The sequence below is a fragment of the Gymnodraco acuticeps genome, unplaced genomic scaffold (assembly GCF_902827175.1).
Source record: "Gymnodraco acuticeps unplaced genomic scaffold, fGymAcu1.1, whole genome shotgun sequence".
Taxonomy (NCBI): domain Eukaryota; kingdom Metazoa; phylum Chordata; class Actinopteri; order Perciformes; family Bathydraconidae; genus Gymnodraco; species Gymnodraco acuticeps.
In genome coordinates this window covers 389012-410000 of record NW_022989917.1, presented here as the reverse complement: position 1 = coordinate 410000, position 20989 = coordinate 389012, and the positions used below count along the sequence as shown (strand labels likewise).

The 20989-nt window shown below is 40.5% G+C and overlaps 1 protein-coding gene across 1 annotated transcript in view; it reads right to left on the bottom strand.

Annotated features, from left to right (window-relative positions):
- slmapa (sarcolemma associated protein a) overlaps positions 1 to 20989 on the bottom strand; it is a 77420-nt gene that overhangs the window by 8638 nt on the left and 47793 nt on the right. Inside the window, exons 5-22 of the mRNA XM_034209834.1 lie at positions 16634 to 16670; positions 14326 to 14388; positions 13444 to 13539; positions 13184 to 13255; positions 12924 to 13064; positions 12693 to 12830; positions 11414 to 11582; positions 9470 to 9520; positions 8390 to 8539; positions 6870 to 6935; positions 4559 to 4618; positions 4186 to 4260; positions 2898 to 2978; positions 2403 to 2462; positions 2003 to 2128; positions 1051 to 1125; positions 848 to 948; positions 46 to 250 (exon numbers count right to left, since the gene is read on the bottom strand). Coding sequence (XP_034065725.1) covers positions 46 to 250; positions 848 to 948; positions 1051 to 1125; positions 2003 to 2128; positions 2403 to 2462; positions 2898 to 2978; positions 4186 to 4260; positions 4559 to 4618; positions 6870 to 6935; positions 8390 to 8539; positions 9470 to 9520; positions 11414 to 11582; positions 12693 to 12830; positions 12924 to 13064; positions 13184 to 13255; positions 13444 to 13539; positions 14326 to 14388; positions 16634 to 16670 — 1766 coding nt within the window. The remainder of the gene's footprint in view (positions 1 to 45; positions 251 to 847; positions 949 to 1050; positions 1126 to 2002; positions 2129 to 2402; positions 2463 to 2897; positions 2979 to 4185; positions 4261 to 4558; positions 4619 to 6869; positions 6936 to 8389; positions 8540 to 9469; positions 9521 to 11413; positions 11583 to 12692; positions 12831 to 12923; positions 13065 to 13183; positions 13256 to 13443; positions 13540 to 14325; positions 14389 to 16633; positions 16671 to 20989) is intronic.

The following is a 20989-nucleotide window of genomic DNA, read 5'->3' as shown; positions in this document are numbered from 1 at the left end:
TGTTTTAATGACAGTGTTAGTGTAGGCACGGGGCTGTGTGCTCACCCTGCAGCTGTGTGGCGGAGCTCTGCTGCTGCTGCTGCTGTGTGAAGGCCTCCTGCAGCCGGCTGATCTCCCCCTCGTACCTCCCGGCCGTGTCCCTCCAGCGCTCCAGCTCAGAGCGCACGCTGCCCAGGTCGGCCTGCAGGGCGCTGATCTCCCGCTCACGCTCCGTCGTCGCCGTCTCCATGGCGTGCCGGAGGACAATAATCTGAGGGCAGAAACACGAATCGGTCAGTTATGTCATCTGAGAGAAATATACAGTAAACTGATGGACAGAAGGTCTCATTCAAGATTCAAGGCTTTTATTGTCATTTGTACATAGCTACAGGGTAGATGTCAATGAACATCTTAGGTCACGGGCTCCTCCAAATGTGCAACATAATAAAACAGACAAAATAGTTAAAATAGTGCAAGTAATACAAATAAAATAGAATAGAAATAGTGTCTCATACTGAATAAGAGAGGGTTTCTTTTTTGTGTCAAAAGAGAAGTAAGAAAAGCGTGAAAAAGGAGATATGAGGAATCAGATGGTAGACAGAAGGGCTGGCCATCAATCAAAGAAGGAGATGGGAGGTTCCATTAGAAGTTAGATAGAGTCAGTAGGAGAGGAAAGGGAGTCAAGGAGTCGGTGGTGTCAGGGAAAAGGGATTGACATGGAGCAACAGGAAGTCAGATGATTGAGTAAGAAAAGACTGGCAGGAATCATCAAGAGTCAGAGAAGTGTCAGAGCGAGTAGAGGGACAATGAGAGGAGGAATCAGAGGGAAGTCACAAAGGTGACAGAGGGCTATGAGGTGGAGTGGTACCTCCTCCTGGGCGCAGTAGAGCTCCTCTCGGGTGGTGCAGATGGTGCTCTCCCTCTGCTCCCTCAGCCCCTCCATGTCGGCCTGCAGCTTCCCGAGCTGAGCTAAAACACAAACAAATACACACAGGTGTATAGTACCTAATAGACAGTGTGTGTGTGTGTGTGTGTGTGTGTGTGTGTGTGTGTGTGTGTGTGTACACTCACTCTGCAGGTACTGGATCTGTTTGGTGGACTCTTCAGTCTGCCTAGAGTTACTCCTCGTCTCCTCCTCCAGCAGAGCTACAGACAGACACAGAGAGTATAACGTGTCATTGAATTTCTATGTATTAATGTTTGTAGATTGCTTTAATTATAACGTGAGTTGTGGGGTCCAGTGGAAGTCTCATTAAATAATTTGAATTGCTTAGATTTCATTTAGCAATATATATGAAACCGTTATGTTGCCACGTGATGCACAATGAGAGTAATATAATACGTAAACATTCTGGTAATGAATAGTTCCGATAGTTCCTGGGATTTTACGTTCACACCAAAAATATCTGGAACTAGAACTTTCCGGCACTTTCCTGGGGAGAAAAAGGTTCCAATTTCTGATTGGCTGGGCGAATTGCAAACCACGCACCGTAAAACTGTCTGTGAAGCCGCCATTTTATTTGCTCGCATTAGCATTAGCCCAGCGCAGAAACGCAGAGAGACTAACTTATGGCAACACAAAAGAAAACATGGGAGCGGTGGAGATGAGGAGGTGTCGGCGTTCTGGTGATTTACTCGGAAGGCTTCAGTAGAAGCTGCTGGGAGTCCCAGCAGCTTCTACTGAAGCCTTCCCCAACTCCGGGGACTTCCGACCGGGGACTTCGGGTGGCAGTATACGCCGTGAAGTTTGCTGCCTGCCAGTAAACCCAAAGCAGAAGAAGAACAAGTGACGTCAGCGGCTTCATTTGCCTAACCCTCCCTCAGGGATTATTCCGGTGTGAACGCGATTTACTAGATAGTTCCAGCAAATAAAAGTTCCGGGAACTATTCCTGGGAAAAGTACTTGGTGTGAAAGCGCCTAAGAACTTGAGGATCCTAATCCTAATAAGAGCTTGGGTGAACACTGCTACCTACTATTTAAGTGTTTATTGTAGTGGGATATTTATATACCGTCATGAATTACCTTGTAGCTCCAGACATCTCTGCTTGCCGGTGTTGGCTAGTTCCTGGGCGTCCAGAAGCTCTCTGTGGAGGTGGTGGATGACCTGCTCTGTGTCTCCAGGCTCTAGCCCGGCCCGATTCAACTCAGCTACAAAAACACAGAGGAGATCAACTTTTTTTAAAAATCGTCTTCATTTAGAATAATCTCTAAGCACGGGTGATGGCCATATCAAATACTATAAAACAACACAGTGAAAAATAAAAACATTATTTAAGGACCTGCAGGCATCAACACTACTGAACAGCTCTACCTTATGGAGAGTTTGGTGTATTACTAGATAATGTGATGTAGTTTGGTGTTCATTGTTTGTTGTTGCAGCACAGAGCAGGACTACAAAGCAGAGATGAGCTGCCATGGTTACCTTTGAGCAGCGCTCCTCTGTTCTGAGGTTCAATCAGCTCCTGGTCGTCCATGTTGCCGTCTGAAACACACATGGTGATTTTCGTTATGATTTGTTTCTAATGAGGACTTAATAAAAAAAAAAAGGAATGAACAAGCTTTACTAAGTGCTTGAATAAAAAACAAGGTAAAAATACTTTTTTTGGGACTTTATTGACATATTTCTTTTTAAATAAAAAACATTTAACAGGATTTTATTTTCAGCAAGTTCTGCCTGGTTCTAATTAGTTACTTACTGAATTTATCAAGAACATCATTTAAAAAAAGGTGATGATTATTCCAGGTTGAAGTCATGACAGACTAAATTCAACATTATTCATTTAAAAAAGATAGTTTTACAGCAAAGAAACCTTGAAATGAAAACTAATGAAAGAAAAGTATGATAAATGAACACAGAGGGAGTCACACAGATGAGACTTCAATTCGATTTACGTTACATTTGTTGTGTTTTACTGACCTGACGTGTCGTCACTGCTGCGGTCTTTGCTGGGACTCAGAGTGTCTGACATGTCGGACTCTTTGCCATCAGTCTGGTTCTCTGCGGACACACGGACACACACAAACAAAGGTTAACCAGGAAGGGACAACATTGGTAGAAAAACAGTATAAAACCAGCAAAAGATACAAAAAGAAGAAAATACCAAAATAGATAGGCATTGAAAAATAGGTCACCACACGTATGTGAACCTGTGTCCTTGTGTGTGTAGTGAAAGGACTGGATTACAGTGTGTGAGGCGCTGCGGGGTTCAGGTGGTGGAACAGAAACAACAAAGCAGCAGCTTAGCTTCACAGCTTTAGTATATTCACTGTTAAACGCTCATGTTCATCTATTTTTCTGTATTCAATCTGATTTTTAGACACTGGCAGTGAGAAAATGTGGTTATTCCTCACATTATCAAAGGACAGTTTAGACTTGTTCTTAATCAAGTTTAGAATGGAGTAAGGTTTGGGAAGGGTTCAGACATGTAGTTGTGGCGGTTAACATTACAGGATTTGGGAGGCATTTTTGTAATCAGAGCTCCAGAAGAATAGAAAAACATAAAAATGATATGAATATCCAGAGAATTTGTGTTGTGATTCAAAGCCCCCACACACAGCTGCTGCTGAGCCTGAGCATTGTGTATGGATGAGTGTCAGAGCTCTTACAACAGCTAAGGCAGAGGTCAAAGGTCAGTATAGTAGGATGTCTCCATGTCAGCAGATTCTACCCTTTGTGACTTCACAAAAAAACAAGTCACTGCCACTGTCGCTAGTAAATCCAGATACCTATGGATATTCTCAAATGTTAAATTAAAACAAGTAATAAACAAGAACTGGAACCGAAATATAATTGTTGGTAAGTCTATGGGTTATTTTATACCTAACAACATAAACCTGTAAACCATTCAATCCACCACATCGTTTTTTTGTATATGTTTCAATATATATTGAGGTTATGGATGTTTCAAGCCTCATGTTGTCAAATGTGAAAATCGAAATATCATTTAAGAAGCATGTTTGCATCGAAACCAAAAATGGTATCAATCAATCAATAAATCATAAATATCCCTGGGGGGGAAATTGGCTTACGTTACAATTGCCTTTATTTTTTAAATAAACAACCTTGTAAAGATATGTGCGTTATACTACAAAGTATGGAAGAATAGAAATAAGAAATGTCTTTTTTAAAGAATATGTAAATGTATATAAAAACTGTAAATGATGCAAGATGAGTGTGTGAGTGTGTGTGAGTGCGTGTGAGCTACCTTTGAGTCGGTCAGGGCTGGCCAGGATGTCGTCTTCTCCCGACTGGTTGTTCTGTAGGTGGGCATCCATCACTTCTACAAACACACATTTTTTTCAAAGGTTATGTTTAATATTCAATATATTTTTGTTCAATCAACATAAGTCATTGAAATGTTGTCTGAGAGAGCATTTTTACAAAACAATGATATGAAATCTCCTCACCCATAAAGCAGATAATACACTGAACGAAGTAAAAAAACAGAAGGGTAATATCCATTGCCATCAAATAATCATAAAAGCATCCATGTGGGAATCGATTTGAAATCAGTCTCATAAGATTAAGGATGTGTTTGATCTCTAATGTTAGTTAATAGAAAGGTCTTGAGCTCTTACCATCAAAGTTGGCCAGTTTGTGGATGGAAGAACATACAGCCTCCTTCAGCTGTTTGACTGCTGCAGGGAAAAGACAAGGAAAAGAAAGAATGAGTGAATAAAGCCAATTTCAATGAGTAAGGAAACAACACATTACAACCTCTATCTTTTTAAATATGTCCCAAACTCCCAAAGTCCAATAGACCGACTTGACATCCTGCTAATACAACAACAACAAAACATGTGTGCCTGGATAGTTTTGTGCTGAAATTACTTATTTGATCCTATACATCACAAAAAAAAGAATTGTTGTCGCCAGGTATTACAAGAAAAAGTAAGTATGCTTAATGTCAAATGGTTGTACTTTAATGCCACATCAGAACTGCAAAAAGTCCAGGATAATAACAACATATTAAAGTAAATAACGTACAGATGCTTTAACCTTTCACTATCATTCAACAAAGGATGCCTAGATATTCTTTCATCAGATGCTACTACAATAAACAAACCCCACAAGCATGATCTGAAATGTTATTCCTGAATGCAAGTCCTCCTGATCCAAAGAAAGCCGCCAGTCTGCATATAAGTTGGTTTTTCTAATTGCAAAGAAGAGAATTCTGCTTTCTTTCCCGTTTGAAACAGTTTCAGTTCAACGTCAGTAATTAGAGAGCACATGTCAACACACATCTCAGCCTATAATAACATCCACTTAGAACATCTCTACCACCCATGGAGGCAGACGTAGGATTTCTACATGTTGCAGGATGTAGGACTGCTAGTAATGTTGCATTAGCACTCATATGTTACTAACAGCTGATAACAAATGTAACTGCTGGTCAGAAACAAAGAAAAGAAGAGATAACAGTTCAACTGATATCAGAAATATACCAAGCCATGGAACATTCCCATAGACTACATATTTAAATTGATCTACTGATTCTCTGGGTAGAAGCGACCATGAAAAAAGAAAGCACCAAAAGAGAAGGATGGCAACAGAAAGACAACGAGAGAAACTAGGAGGTTTGTTAAATATGCAATGTGTGAATATCTGTTGAAGAAAAGAAAAGTGATTGAGATGAGAACCAGTCAGAGTGAGCAACAGTCTGTTAGAACAACATTTCACTAACACTGCCAAAGAAAACACTGAGTGTTAGACAAGAAGTTCAATGAGACCAAAATATACATATTGAAGAATTTCTACAAGTCTGTTTTTTTAAAGGGTGGGTTCACTCGAATCATAAAAAAAGAAAAGATGATTTCTAGGCAAATACAGCAATGTCTCCAGACTTCTGGCAATATCGCAATAACCAACTGCAGTAAGCTTCAGATGTTTTCAAGAGAACACTTGATTATGTTTATTCTTAATAATGGGGACATGGTTTCCCGAGAGATGCTGCTCTTGAGACTTTAGAGTGTAATTATTCTATGCTTTGAGAATAAAAATGTATTATATTCACATTCATTAGAGCTACTGGAGGTTTCACTTTATAATTCAACATCTATGATGTCAGTGTTCCTTCAACTCTAGATTTGACTAACATTGTGCAGAAGTTCACTGATAAAAACAACTTCTGGAAAAATTCATTTTTAAAACATAAAGCCATCGAAAAACTTTCTCTGCCAAAATGTTGAGTTGACATCTCTCACAAAGTTTGGGTTAAAATGTATAAATGTGTAAAGCTTGTTAATAAAATGGCCATTGTGCTCCAAATGATGAGATATTAGGTAAACATTAGGAGAAAATACATTTTCCCTTTTCACTATCTTTAACAGGAACCTATAATCCTAAATGTCAGGTTTCATAATTCAATTCTGATTGGTTAGCTGGCCGGCTCTGCTGTGATTGGTCAATCGCTTAAAGATGTCCTACCCTTTAGCTGTCGCGTACAATGTGTTTGAGTGCTAGCCAATAGAAGAGTGAGTGTTACATAGTGATGTCACTATGTTTGTGAAGTAAACAAAGGAGTCCAATGGAGGCAGGGGAGTATGTTGAGGGAACTTTGAGATGTTCTCCTTTGCAGACAAACCTTTAGAACACTACAGGAGAGGGACAACCCCAGAAAGCATACGGGTCCCTTTCATTATACAATTCCGACTGCATTTCTCATCACAGGTACCTTTTGCAATAAAAAAACACAAAGGTATCTTTTAATTTCGACAGTTAAATAAAAACCAAGAGAATCAGCATCGGAGTTTTAAAATCAAGTATTTAAAAAAACATATATCTTTATTTTTGCTCTTTCTCTGGCAGCATCTGTGCTTCCGTGTGTGTTTCTCCATATTCCTTTGAGTGTGTGTTTAGCATAGAGCAGGTGTGGACGTGTGTACTCACGCGGACATTCAATCAACTGTTGGATTCTAGTCGAGTCTCCTCCGCTGTTGTTAACATGACAGTTGTCTGATAGGAACACAGAGCACTGAGATTACTAAGATATCTATCAGGAGTGGAGCTGGGTATTTAGTTCAGATGTTTTTATAGACTCTGCTCATCAATGCCACATTTCATTCAATCTTATAATTCAAAAAATGTAAATAACACAAAATGCATCGTTTATTGAAGCAGATTTCCCTCTGATTATTATTTTATCTATTATAGTTTTAACTGTGTCCTAATTCCTTGCAAGTTCAAAAATATGTATTATTTAAAAAAATGAGTATACTCCATCCTACCATACATACGTTGAATTTTCCCTTGTTTTCCCTCTGGTATTTTAGTTGACTAATACAAGTGAATAATTACATAAAACTACAGGGAAAAGGTTTCAGCATGTTGTATAGCCTTCATCCCTTATTGACTTATTCATTTGATATTAAGTCTGTTTTATTGTGACAATGCACGAGTATACATATTTGATTACATTCTGGATTTGATAAGCAGAATCAAAAACATCTTAATAAAGCTCTCTAAATACCCAACCCTGTTTTGGGAGAAGATGAGATATAAAGAGCTGAAGACAGAAGTCACGATGGGAAAAGACAGACGGATACAAGATGGGTAGCAGAGAAATAGATAACGGCAAGGACAGAAAGATGCTTGAAAAACAAACGAGCGGGAGGAAGTCAAAGCCACACACGGCAGCAGGTATTTACAGACAAATACAAAGTCAGATACAGTGTTTCTGGACAGATGCCACAACACGTGGACAGGCAGACAGACAGCTGAGTCTCTCAGTGACTTCCACATATTACCATCAGAATGTGGAAATCACCGGGCCAACTGTTAAACCCTAACTTCATGATAACAATCCAGTCCTCTCTTTATTATCAATCCGGAGAGGTGTCTGCATCACAGGACCAACTCACAACTCCAGAGTCTGAGTGGAAACTCAAGATGTCAAAAAAAAGTGAAATCGACTCCACAATCCCACAGAGTTACGTAGGTGCAGTCACCTGACATTATCTTTAAAGTAACCCCTAGGTTTGATGTCTTTATCGAACATGTCTGGAGGACCAAACCTACGGTTCCCTTGCTTAAATCGCATCTTGGTTTTTTTGTTGGTCATGGTGTTTTGGTTTACCTTAAAAAATATAATATAAAAAAAATTAAATAATAAATTATCATCATTGTTTTAAAAATAGAAAGATATATAAATGGATAAGCTCAAGTTATATTAATAAATACATCTGGAATCATCTCAATCAATAAGGTAAACAAAGCCACATCTTGGACTCTCGTCTTTATTGGATCTATTCATTTAATAGCAATGTTTTTTACCAACTAGTTTAAACTTCTTCCTAATTGTGCTGTTTTATATCGGACTGTTTAGGTACATTTTATGAAGCAAAACCTGCCAAAGATCAGTGTCTTGTGTAAATTGAGATGTCTATTATTATGATAATTAAACTGACTACCATCAGCATCTTCATCTTCACCAAATGCACCATCATCGGTGTCAGTGTCCCCATCATCATCCTCGTCTTCCTCCTGGCTCTCAGGGGTCTGCAGGCTCTGTTTCTCCTCCACAGCCTCCTCTACTGGTCCGTGGGAGACAATGTCCACATCTGTCATGTGACCAGATCAGATATATATATATACATATATAGGATTTTGTCCCAGCCAAAACACATGTTCACAACCGAGTGGAAACGACGGCAAGTCCCTTTACAAAGTGGCAAAGTGAGCAGTGACACCTCCAGCATTCTTATTCAGTGTTTTCATTCAATCACCAAGAAGTCAATCAGTGACCAGAAGCTCTTTTTCCCCAGAGGTAGAAAAAACTAAGTAGTGGACAGTTTGGCAACCGTGGAAACAACCCAGATTATCCAGAAACCCCAACAAGAAAGCCACCGTGAGACAATTTGCCTAAAAACATGCATCCCCATCCTGTCATTCAAAGGTCACAAGGCTTTGGCACAGGGGTCATAGTTGAAATGATGGATTAGTGACATACTTTAAAAACACTTCTCTGGCTCATTTGGTAGAGCTGGTGGCCCGTGTACTGGGGCTCAGCTCCTGCGGGTTCAAATCCTGCAACTCTCAATTCTTTTAAATCACGACTTTTCTGTTTGCAACTGCCTTTTAATAAATCAATCCTTCTTTTAACACTGCACTATTACTTGTATTTTATACTAGGTCTACTGGTTCCTAAATCTTACTCAGGGAAAAATAAGTTATTCTCTGCAAATGACTTAATATAATTTACTGAATATACTGAGGGCTAATGGGGACCCTAATGACATCACATGTCTCCTTAAACTGTCGGAGGAAACCTGTGGGCCGGACATCAAGCCACCAGACCAAAACAGAAGGAGAAGAGCCAGACATCCACTGTGACAGACAGAGAGACGGATGAACAGAGAGCAAAATGAAGTGATGTGGACATCATGCAGGAAGTTGTCATGCGTTATTAGTGCAGGGAGAGGAAGTGAAGTTAGTGAGACAAACGGTGGCGGAGATGACGAGAGTCCCCGAGCAGAGACATGTGCACTCACCCAGGCTGTTGTTTTCTTTTATGCTTTTCTCTTGTAGCTGTTCTAACCGCACTGTAAATAACAACAACAGCAGAGAGAAACGTTGACTGACAGGAAGCCCCAGCTGAGCCCTGTGATTGGTCAAAAGCTAGACCCGACCCAGCGACTGGTTGTTATTATAATTGTTGTGTTAAAGTTAAAAGTGATTGGCTCGGACGATGCACGTTAAAGGTTAGGACAAGACTGTGTGTGCTAGGAGAAGAAAAAGACCTGGATGTGTAATGCATGTTTAGAATAATCAAATAAAAATGCATACGTTTTTAAGTCAAAATTATGAGAATAGACAACATTCTCATTAAGGAAATAAGGAAAATCACATTGTCTGATTTTTAAAGAATGTATTTGCAAATGATGGTGGAACATAAGTATTTGGTCAATAACAAAAGTTAATCTCAATACTTTGTTATATACCCTTTGTTGGCAATTACAGAGGTCAAACGTTTTCTGTAAGTCTTCACAAGGTTTTCACACACTGTTGCTGGTATTTTGGCCCATTCCTCCATGCAGATCTCCTCTAGAGCAGTGATGTTTTGGGGCTGTCGCTGGGCAGCACGGACTTTCAACTACCTCCAAAGATTTTCTATGGGGTTGAGATCTGGAGACTGGCTAGGCCACTCCAGGACCTTGAAATGCTTCTTACGAAGCCACTCCTTCGTTGCCCGGGCGGTGTGTTTGGGATCATTGTCATGCTGAAAGACCCAGCCACGTTTCATCTTCAATGCCCTTGCTGATGGAAGGAGGTTGTCACTCAAAATCTCACGATACATGGCCCCATTCATTCTTTCCTTTACACGGATCAGTCGTCCTGGTCCCTTTGCAGAAAAACAGCCCCAAAGCATGATGTTTCCACCCCCATGTTTCACAGTAGGTATGGTGTTCTTTGGATGCAACTCAGCATTCTTTCTCCTCCAAATACGTCTAGTTGAGTTTTTACCAAAAAGTTCTATTTTGGTTTCATCTGACCATATGACATTCTCCCAATCCTCTTCTGGATCATCTAAATGCTCTCTAGCAAACTTCAGACGGGCCTGGACATGTACTGGCTTAAGCAGGGGGACACGTCTGGCACTGCAGGATTTGAGTCCCTGGCGGCGTAGTGTGTTACTGATGGTAGCCTTTGTTACTTTGGTCCCAGCTCTCTGCAGGTCATTGACGGTCCCCCCGTGTGGTTCTGGGATTTTTGCTCACCGTTCTTGTGATCATTTTTGACCCCACGGGGTGAGATCTTGCGTGGAGCCCCAGATGGAGGGAGATTATCAGTGGTCTTGTAGGTCTTCCATTTTCTAATAATTGCTCCCACAGTTGATTTCTTCACACCAAGCTGCTTACCTATTGCAGATTCAGTCTTCCCAGCCTGGTGCAGGTCTTTGTTTCTGGTGTCCTTTGACAGCTCTTTGGTCTTGGCCATAGTGGAGTTTGGAGTGTGACTGTTTGAGGTTGTGGACAGGTGTCTTTTATACTGATAACGAGTTCAAACAGGTGTCATTAATACAGTTAACGAGTGGAGGACAGAGGAGGCTCTTAAAGAAGAAGTTACAGGTCTGTGAGAGCCAGAAATCTTGTTTGTTTGTAGGTGACCAAATACTTATTTTACCGAGGAATTTACCAATTCATTCATTAAAAATCCTACAATGTGATTTCCTGGATTCTTTCCCCCCATTCTGTCTCTCATAGTTGAAGTGTACCTAGGATGAAAATTACAGGCCTCTCATCGTTTTAAGTTGGAGAACTTGCACAATTGGTGGCTGACCAAATACTTTTTTGCCACACTGTACGTATTTGTGGTTTCTTTCTTGGCAGAGTGTGTGTGTGTGTGTGTGTGTGTGTGTGTGTGTGTGTGTGTGTGTGTGTGTGTGTGTGTGTGTGTGTGTGTGTGTGTGTGTGTGCGTGTGTGTGTGTGTGTACCCTGCAGGGCGGCCAGCCTCTCGTTGGTGAAGTCGTTGTCGGCCTGCAGAGCTTCGATGCGAGCCTGGAGAACCTGCTCCTTCTCCTCCATCTCCTCGATCCGCAGCTCCAACTCCCTCTTCTCCGTCGCCCCCCGCTGGGTCAGCTCCTCCTGCCGGCCCTCCGCCTCCTGGAGAAAGGAGAGTTTTACAAGACAAAGCAAGGACTACAGTATGCAATGAAAAGATCCATGTACGGTGATCCTTTTTACTCTGGTAGCTCTTCCCATAGGGATGTTTAAAAATGGTGTATTTCTGAATATTAACACCAAAAATGACATTGGTGTGGCACCAGTGGTTGCGTTAGACTTTTTCGTTGTCTGTCATTTTGACGGACAGGATCGTAACATTTCCGTCATAATCCATTATTACCCGTCATTTTATTGTTCATGTTTTAATGATGAGATGAGACATATTTAATATTTATGTTTGGGTACTGAGCAGCAAATGTTCATTCATTCATTTTTTTTTATGATTTATACAGAACTTTTAAGAGCATGGAGAGAAAAAAAAGATGAACAGAGACACCGACCGTGTGGTCACTTTTCATGTCAACACGAACATGAATGATTTATTTTTTCCTGCACTAACAGCACAGCAGAGGGGGGCAGAGGCCGCTAAAAACACCGCGACCATTGTGCCTAAACAGGCAAATATGAACAATGCCATCGTTTTAAATGAGACAATTACAATCAAAATATGAACAAAACATTTACAAGAACAACTCAATTAACCTGCTGTAGCCTGAACGCTGATTTCTGCATCGTCGTGCACCCTCGGACAAATCCGTTACTCATCTTAGCTTTTCTACAGATGTCGCAGAACATTTTGCCATCTTCCCTCCTCAGCCACTTAAACTCTTGCTCCCACTGAACCCGGTACTCCCGCTTGAACTCCTTGCCACTTGCTTGCCCCTCTGCCGCTGGCTGAACGTTGTCAGTTTTAGTCTTACTGGCTTGTCCTTCATCCTCCAGCGCATCAATCCCTCTTTTCACCTCGTTTATCCACACCATCACAATTACTTGGCTTATTAAAAAAGCTTCGGACGATCAGCTTCCGTGACATTTTGCGATTGCTAAAGCCGGTTAAACAACGAGGTAATCAACGAGGTCAAAAACAAGACTAGACAATAGCTACTTAATATACACACACTCGCCACCAACTGGACAGGGGTGTGGATGACTATATATCTTATATAATTTAGAGTAACAACATAAATACATTCCAGCCTCTGCAGGTACCTTAATTTTTTCCGTGAGCTCTTTGATCTCGTTGACGGCGGCGTTGTACTTGTTGGCGAGCTCCCTCAGCTCCTCCTGGCCCCGCTCGGACATCTCCTTCAGGTGGGTGCACTCGTCCTCCGTGTTACTGAGCGAGCGCTGCAGGACAGCAGCAACAACAAAAAGTCCAATGACTAAAAATGCCAATGATCATCATAGAGATTGCATACAGTATGTAGGTGTGTGACCTACCTCCACCTCTGACAGCTTCCTGACCACCTCGATCTTCTCCTGCAGGACTCTCCTCAGAGACTCCTTGGCCGTCGTTTCGTAGTTGTGTTTGTCCTCCTGGAGAGCCAGGAGCTCCTTACGGATCCCTTCCTCCGGCTGGGACTGTGACAGAAGAGCAGAAGGATTTTTAAATAAATAAATAGATGATCATTTGACTTTGGATCCATTTAGTGCAGGAGAATGTGTTATCATGAAATACTCTTACAGAGACACATTATTACCTTAGAGTAAGCCTGCAGCTGACTGCCCATCACCTCCAGTCTGGAGAGCAGGCGGTCTTCATCAATCAGAGCCTGGGGAGGACACAGATTTGATTTGTTCAGATCATTTAAGATAAAAGGGAATGATGGAGAAACCTTTCATGCAAAGGTAAATGACAGTGTGCATTTTCAAAATCATCTTAAATGATAGTGTAAACTACTGTTCAGCTGTTGGGATGTATCATGACGTTAAGGATCAAACTATAAAAGGTGTTTCCTACCTGCCAGCTGCTCTCCGAGGCCTCCTGTGTGTTGGCTAACAGACGCTGCAGAGTGGCGAGCTTCTGCTCCAACATCTGTTCTCTGTGTAAGGCCTCCTAATAGAAAGAGAGGTGGGAAAACAATGACTTGAATAAGATCAATTCAATGACTGAAAGGGAAGTAAATCAACAGGGTAATTTACAGAGAAGAAAACAGGGCTTAAAGTTGTATTCAGTTTTTAGATCAAAGAAGAAAACAAAACAATATGAATCCCTTGAGGGGAAATTGTAATAGTACAGACAGAAAAAGTGAAATAAATAAATAATCAGAGGTCCATTTAAATCAAATCAAAAAATAATATTGTACTAGTGCATATGAAGAAACAATTGCGACTAAAGGGGAGACTACTCTTTGGAATGGAAAATATCAGATTTTATGTAATTGATGCTCTTCGCATTATTAATAAAACATGATATGGGCAGCAGTTGGGATGCAATTAGTTGACTAACTTCTCAATAAAAAGAGATCATGCTTCTTTCATGACAAAGTCTCTACATTGCTGGGATCATGTTTTTGATCAAAGACCTCAAAAAGATGAGGTAACATTAGTCTTAGTAAATATTCCTGGCCACTCCTCAGCTTGAGAGCTCCACTGTGCCTCACTGATATTTATTTTCCATTTCCTGCAATGTACCTGACTTGCTATTACATCTAAAGTTTTTGATCTGTTTTATATAATTAGGTCATTCCTAATCAAGAGTTCCTCTCCTGTCCACACTGAACATATTCTACATTGCATGATTGGTTCTCTCACACTAAATACATGTTACGAGTTACTCATTTAGTGCTTCATTATCTCTAGTGTAGCTCCACAGGAAGACCAGTAGGTGTCAGTGGGTTACCTGTAGATACTGGGAGAGCTGGAACAGTTCCTGAGAATACATACTGGGAGTGTTGGCTGCAACCTGGAAAACACACACACACACACACACCATGGTCATATATTGACAGCTGTCTGGAGTTCAGCTGTTCATTGTTTGAATTGAAGGTGGAAACCCACAGAGGTCAAAAGCACCGCTGTGTAACACAAACCAGGGAGCAAATAAGTGAGTGTATACAAATCTCACACACACTCAGTGTTTAAGAATTCTGATCATAATTCATCAGCATTAGGGATAAGGGCTAAATCTTCTGCAATAAAGTAAGAGGCCTTATAGCTACCCTACAGTGCCACAAATACAGTAGGGATAAGGATAAAACTACTGGAATATTAATTAAAGGAATAATTCAGAATTTGTTACGGCACACAACATCCTACACAAGCATTTCCGGATATGTAGGCAAAGTGTGAGGTATCAAAAGTTGTTTTGTTTTTACTTATGACAGGGCCAGGATAACAGTCCCCTATGTTTCCAGTGCTTATGCTAAGCTAACCACGTCCTGACTCCAGCTACTGTATCTAACACACATACATAAGATTGATATCCATCTGAACATCAATGTATTTCCCGAAATGTTGAAACGTTCCTCACATGACTTAAATGGTAAATAATAAAAAAATCTGTGTGTACAGGTGCGTGTTTCTAAGTGTGTGATTAATTGTATGGTGCTGTCTTTTCAGACCTGGGGCATGCTGCTTTACACACACACACACACACACACACACACACACACACACACACACACACACACACACACACACACACACACACACACACACACACACACACACACACACACACACACACACACACACACACACACACACACACACACACACACACCACACACACACACACACACACACACACACACACACACACACACACACACACACACACACACACACACACACACACACACACACACACACACCCACACACACACACACACACACACACACCACACACACACACACACACACACACACACACACACACACACACACACACACACACACACACACACACACACACACACACACACACACACACACGATGTGAATAATGTGCCATGCAGTTGTAAAAAGAAATGTTCACATTAAAAAACTATCTTGATTTGATCTTGCTTTGTTGCAGCTGCTGAGAAGGTTATTAACTTCATCTTATAACCTGTATTTTCTTTCGAGAGTGAATGTTTGTTTGGATGCTTTCTCAACTAGCTAAAGTGCAGGACAAGATGTGAGTTTGTATTAATGAGTGAGTCAGGTGGAGAGGAGAATTTAGCAGTACAAATAATGTAAATGGCCTGCATTTTGTGATTGTGAATTACGTGATTTATCTAGCTTTATTACACAGCTTAGATTCTGATTGGTCAATTATGACATTTCAGAGGTTGTACATTTGAGACTGCTAGAGAACAGACTGTTGCTAAGGAGGATCAAGGGACTCTGTGCGGTCATATCAATCAGCAGAAAGAAGTTTGATAAATGTAAAGTCAGCTGTTGAAAACAAACATTAGTTTTTCTCTACCATGCAATACTTTTTGAATATAATTTGTTTTTTGTGGAAAGCACCACACTTTGGATTCATAATGGCTAAATGTCCTAAGTTAAGAAAAAGGTTACAGAGTGCTTTTACTTAAACAGCACATACAGTATGTATATAGGATACATTTACATGTTGACTGCAGTGGCTGGAATCGAACCCACAACCTTCCGATTGGAAGACAGCTGCACTACCTCACAGTTGCCCATGTGGATTATTGTTCAGAGCCTGACTGTGGCTCATGTGTTGTACCGTATAGCGTTCGGCTGAGTGAACAATGATTTGACTGCTTATTTATGCTGAATATGTGTATGTAATATGAATGATCCATGTCCCTGGACAGACAGTTGAAAATGATTTCATTAAATGAATGCCAAAGTAGCAGGCACCACTGCAAAACCCTCAAAAGGAGAACACAGGACAAGTGATTTACAGGGTACATCAATATAATGTAGCAAACAAAAAATACCATTTCATTTCAATTGGACTTGAAATAGCTTTAAAGAGAAATCTCTCAAAGAGCGGTCGGTGGGAAAAAAACTGTGTGTGGTAGCAGAGAGACTGGCAGCAATCCCTGCATTCCTCTATCAGCTGACTAGTCCACTCAGTGTGTGCGCAAAGGCTACTCATGTGAATGGAACTACCCAACACACACACACTCCTCTGAGCAGCAGGCACACACACTCCACACAGACAAACAGCGACAACACTTTTGGTTTCTTACCTTGTCTACAGGTAGTGGTAACGGAGCCTGGATGACACTAAAAGAGGAAGAGAGAGGAGAAAACACTTTGTCACCATGGGAACAGCAAGGAGGGGAAATGCATGGAGTAACCACGGTGACAGAAAAAAGAAATGGCTCTTGAAGGTCTTGTGACGCTGCTTTTCACCTCCTTGTTAAATGCAAACCCCAGATTAGCACATCAAAGCGTACACATCATTGGCTCCACGTTACTTTGAGAATTTGGATTATCCCTGAAAGTTTGTCTTCTTAAAAATAAATCAATGTTTCAGTAATATATTGGTTTATTTTCCTTATAAATAATTACTTAATGGACAAGTATAACGCCGATTTACACACAGCTTAACAACCATAAAACTACAAACTTCATACAATTGCAATCAACATGAATCCAACAACCAACCACTCGCTTTTTTACCATGTTAATTGTTTAGTCAAACAATTTTGCTGATAAATTAAATGAATATATAAGACATATTAACAATTGAAATGTATGAAAACTAGGCTGCAAACTAGTGCTTTCTAAACTAATAGTCAGCAACCACGGGCATTGAGATGTTTGGCCTGTGCAGTGGCAGCCTGGGAACAACTGTTGTGCTGCAGCGAGGAGCACAAGATCCATTTACAACAGAGAGCAAACCAACAAAACAAACAATCTAATGTTTGAAAGTGAAGAGCTAGTCCTTTATATTGGAGCATCATTCATTCTTCTGAATGTAGCTAAATACAGGTACGATACTATTGAAATAAGAACAAATCATATTCCAAAAGTGTATGAGTTACTAACTAACTCTAGTTGTTTAAAGAGGCCCTATTGCGCTCATCTTCAGGATCATATTTGTATTCTGTGACATGTCTCCATGCTTCAATGTGCATACTGCCTGTGCTGCAGCACCTCTTTTCACCCTCTGTCTGAAACCAGAGCCCAGTCTGCTCTGATACATAGTGATGTCATTATGCTATGGAAGTAAACAAAGCAGTCCAATTGAGATGTTTAAGGCAGGTGGGGAGTGCCTGTGAAAGAACGTTGGGATTTTAGGTTTGGCAGACCATTTACTAGCACAGCAATCTATAGAACACACTAGAGGAAAGCTTAATAAGGCCTCTTTAACCCTCTAAAAAACACTACAAATTGCAGCATGTTGATGCATGAAAGACATGAAAAGTGATATTGCTAGTGCTACTTTACTGAATCCCAGTCTTTGTCTTATGTCAACTCAGACCCCCATACAGCGACTCTGTACAGCATCCAGCAAAGTTTTGGTAGAATTTCAATTATAAAATGCCTTTAGGGAATGCAGTCTAATTGTGATGCCAAAAAAGTGACCTTAGCAGGAATGCAGCAAGATGTAAGTAAAAGCAGGGCTCTGTTTATTTAAATGATTACATGCGATACAAATATTTCTCTCTAGAATATGACTAATCTTGATAAATAATTCTAATCTCAATTTTGATCGATATCATTGCGCTTGAAGAAAACCCATAATCCTGCAGCTTTATCCCTGTGTTTGATTTCAGGGGATGTGACAGAGGATGCACACAAATAACACAGACTGAACCGGCTCCAGGCGAAAGGGTCACACCAGCAGATAAACACGGCAGTGGCTGTTAACTGCGTTAAATCACTGTGTGGAGGTTATTATGTGGAAATCACAGTCAGTCAAGCTGCATTAGTCTGGACAGGGAAAGTACTTGGAGTGCAACTAAAGACAATTCGAGACGTTGCAGGTCACTCCTACGGAGGGGCCTGAAGACAGTCTCCAGAAATACAACATTTGCCATCAGACCAAATGTATCACAAATGGATACAATAATAAGTGATTTAACCACAGTGTGACTGGTTTCATCTCAGACAATGTGCTTTACTGTAGCAGACCAAGGGTTTTATTTCATCACAGATTGTCCTTTTTTTTTTCAGTTCCCCCTGTTCGCCAAAAAAGATTACAAAAAATGGGTCTATGTGGGTCTCTAAGAGTAAATATTGTCACAGTGTGAGACTGTGAGTTGTTTACACCATGTTCTATGCTGAATCCATCAAAAGAGACATAGTTAGAGTTATAAGGGCAGTACATCAACACAGTCAAGTTGTGGGGAAGGTTTTCTACCTTCAATGTGTTCCCTACATGAACAGGACCTCTGCCTTGCAGTGCTGATATTTGTATTGTATGTAACAGCAACACAAGGTCAGACAGGTTTGTTTAAGTGGGGGGGGGGGGGGGGGGGGGAGATAATCCAGAATTTACCTGGGAACAGTCAGAGTTCAGGAATGAAGGTAAACTTGATTCTAGGCAAAGACTAAGCCAACTGTTAATGTGTAACTAGCGACCCTAAGGAGGGGTGCAGACGGCTGTATAAGGACACACCACCACTTCTCAGTTCATTCATCAGCTCACTTTGAAGAGTGATACATCGTTAACCTATGCACAACTTAGACGCATCATCGCCAATGTATGTACAACTGAATTTCCCCTCGGGGATTAATAAAGGTTCATTTTATCTTATCAACCACACTTTATTCATGTGTAACTGTTGTGTGTTTTCCTTCTGTTTTGTTTTCCCTTTTTGATCTTTGTATTTGATCTCGTTGTCTAATCGCTTTTGACATTCTCTCACTCTCTATAAATAAAAAGACAACCTCGGTTAATTTTCCCAGTCTAGAAAGATGTTTTAAAGAATGTAAAACACAAGTCTAGTATGATTAAACAAGCGCATTTTTATACAGGAGAAAAGATGCAACATAAGACTTTCCAATTCAAATATTTTGAATGCTGAAGTACTGACTTTGTCATTAACACACCAGTACTTTGATTTGATATTATTTAAATATACAAATGTATCCTCTGCAAGATGGCAGAAGGGCTGGAGTTGTGTGTCCACGCTACGTGCGCTATTTCAGGAAATAGCAGTAGCACACAATGAGCAGTAAGGGCTGGAGTAAAGTACATACGTTACCAGTGACAACAGCACAAATGAGTTTAAGCTGAACCGCCAATCAGAGCTTTTTCTCTCACCAGCAGGCTCTGCAGCCACTCAACATGGTGCCTCAACCAAAAAGCAGCTCACGAGGGCTGTACAAAAAAGCAAGATAATCTTGGATATAATCTCATTGTGTTTTTAAAACAGAGAGACAAAGAAAGAGGAACAAAACAGATTGAATAACCTACAGGTCCTGTAAAGTCATTTATGGCAGAAAATACGACTCTAAAAAGTCAAAGACATACATTAGATTGAAAATAAAAGGGTTGGGATGGGAAACGTAATTTCATAAGTGATTGCTAATTTATACTTGAGGGAAAATATGACAACCTTTAAGAGGATCATTGAAAACAACTTTAGTAGCAGTTCTCTGCAGAGTTCAGGGTTTCTGCTGAGGCGGTTCTCATGAGTGGCAAATAACTTCCACAGAGCAACATGGTCCATCACAGTGAGCACTGAGACCGATTCACTGCATTACTGTTCTGCTTATCGATTACCGGGCGGGCACTCTTGAAGTAACCTCCAGGAAATAATCCCTGTAAACATGTTCCCTTACAAACTTCACTATCTCAAAGGATTCAAGTCTTGTTATCTTTTATCTAGTCTCTTTAGGCTGCTAAATGTCAGAATTAAAATGCAGTATACTTCGGAAACTTTGTTGAATTCTGGTCTTTTGTTCTAATTTTAAATGATTTATTTACACAGCACACTAGCAATTAAGAACGTTTTTGTCCCACAAAAGGGTTGGGACCTTCTTCTTTTTTTAGAAGAGGACTCTTGTCGTTAATGAGTCCATCTGACTGCGTTGTTCCAACTATTTGTTTCTGCTGCATTCATTAAATCACAGCGGTCTGTTACGCATTGATTTTCATCAGCGCGGCAATCACTGTGCAGAATGTTGTTTTATTCATCACCACCACCTGCAGCAGTTCTGTCACTCAAACAGCATCATCCCAGCAGGAGGTCCTATATCCATAATGAGATTTATTTTTTGCCAGTTCCTAAATCAAATAGCCATTATTCACAGTTGGGATTTGACAACTTGTAAGCCGGGGGCCTAACACAACCTAAACTGATGGGCTGTAGAAGCACGGATGTTTCAGATACACAGTATGCCATTTAATAAGGCAACAGGGAATCCTCATCATTTTTAGTAGCATGCTTTATGGATAGAAATGTCAGTCTGTTTGTCGAAGGTTGACCACTTTGGTCCTGAACCTCAACAACTGTTCCTGGATTTTCATACCATTTTGTCCTGACATTCATGATTCCCAGACACTGCATCCTGAACTTTCTTTAATACAGCTCAACCATGATGATTTTAGTTTTTTGGTGAAATAGAGAAATTCAATTTTTTTGACA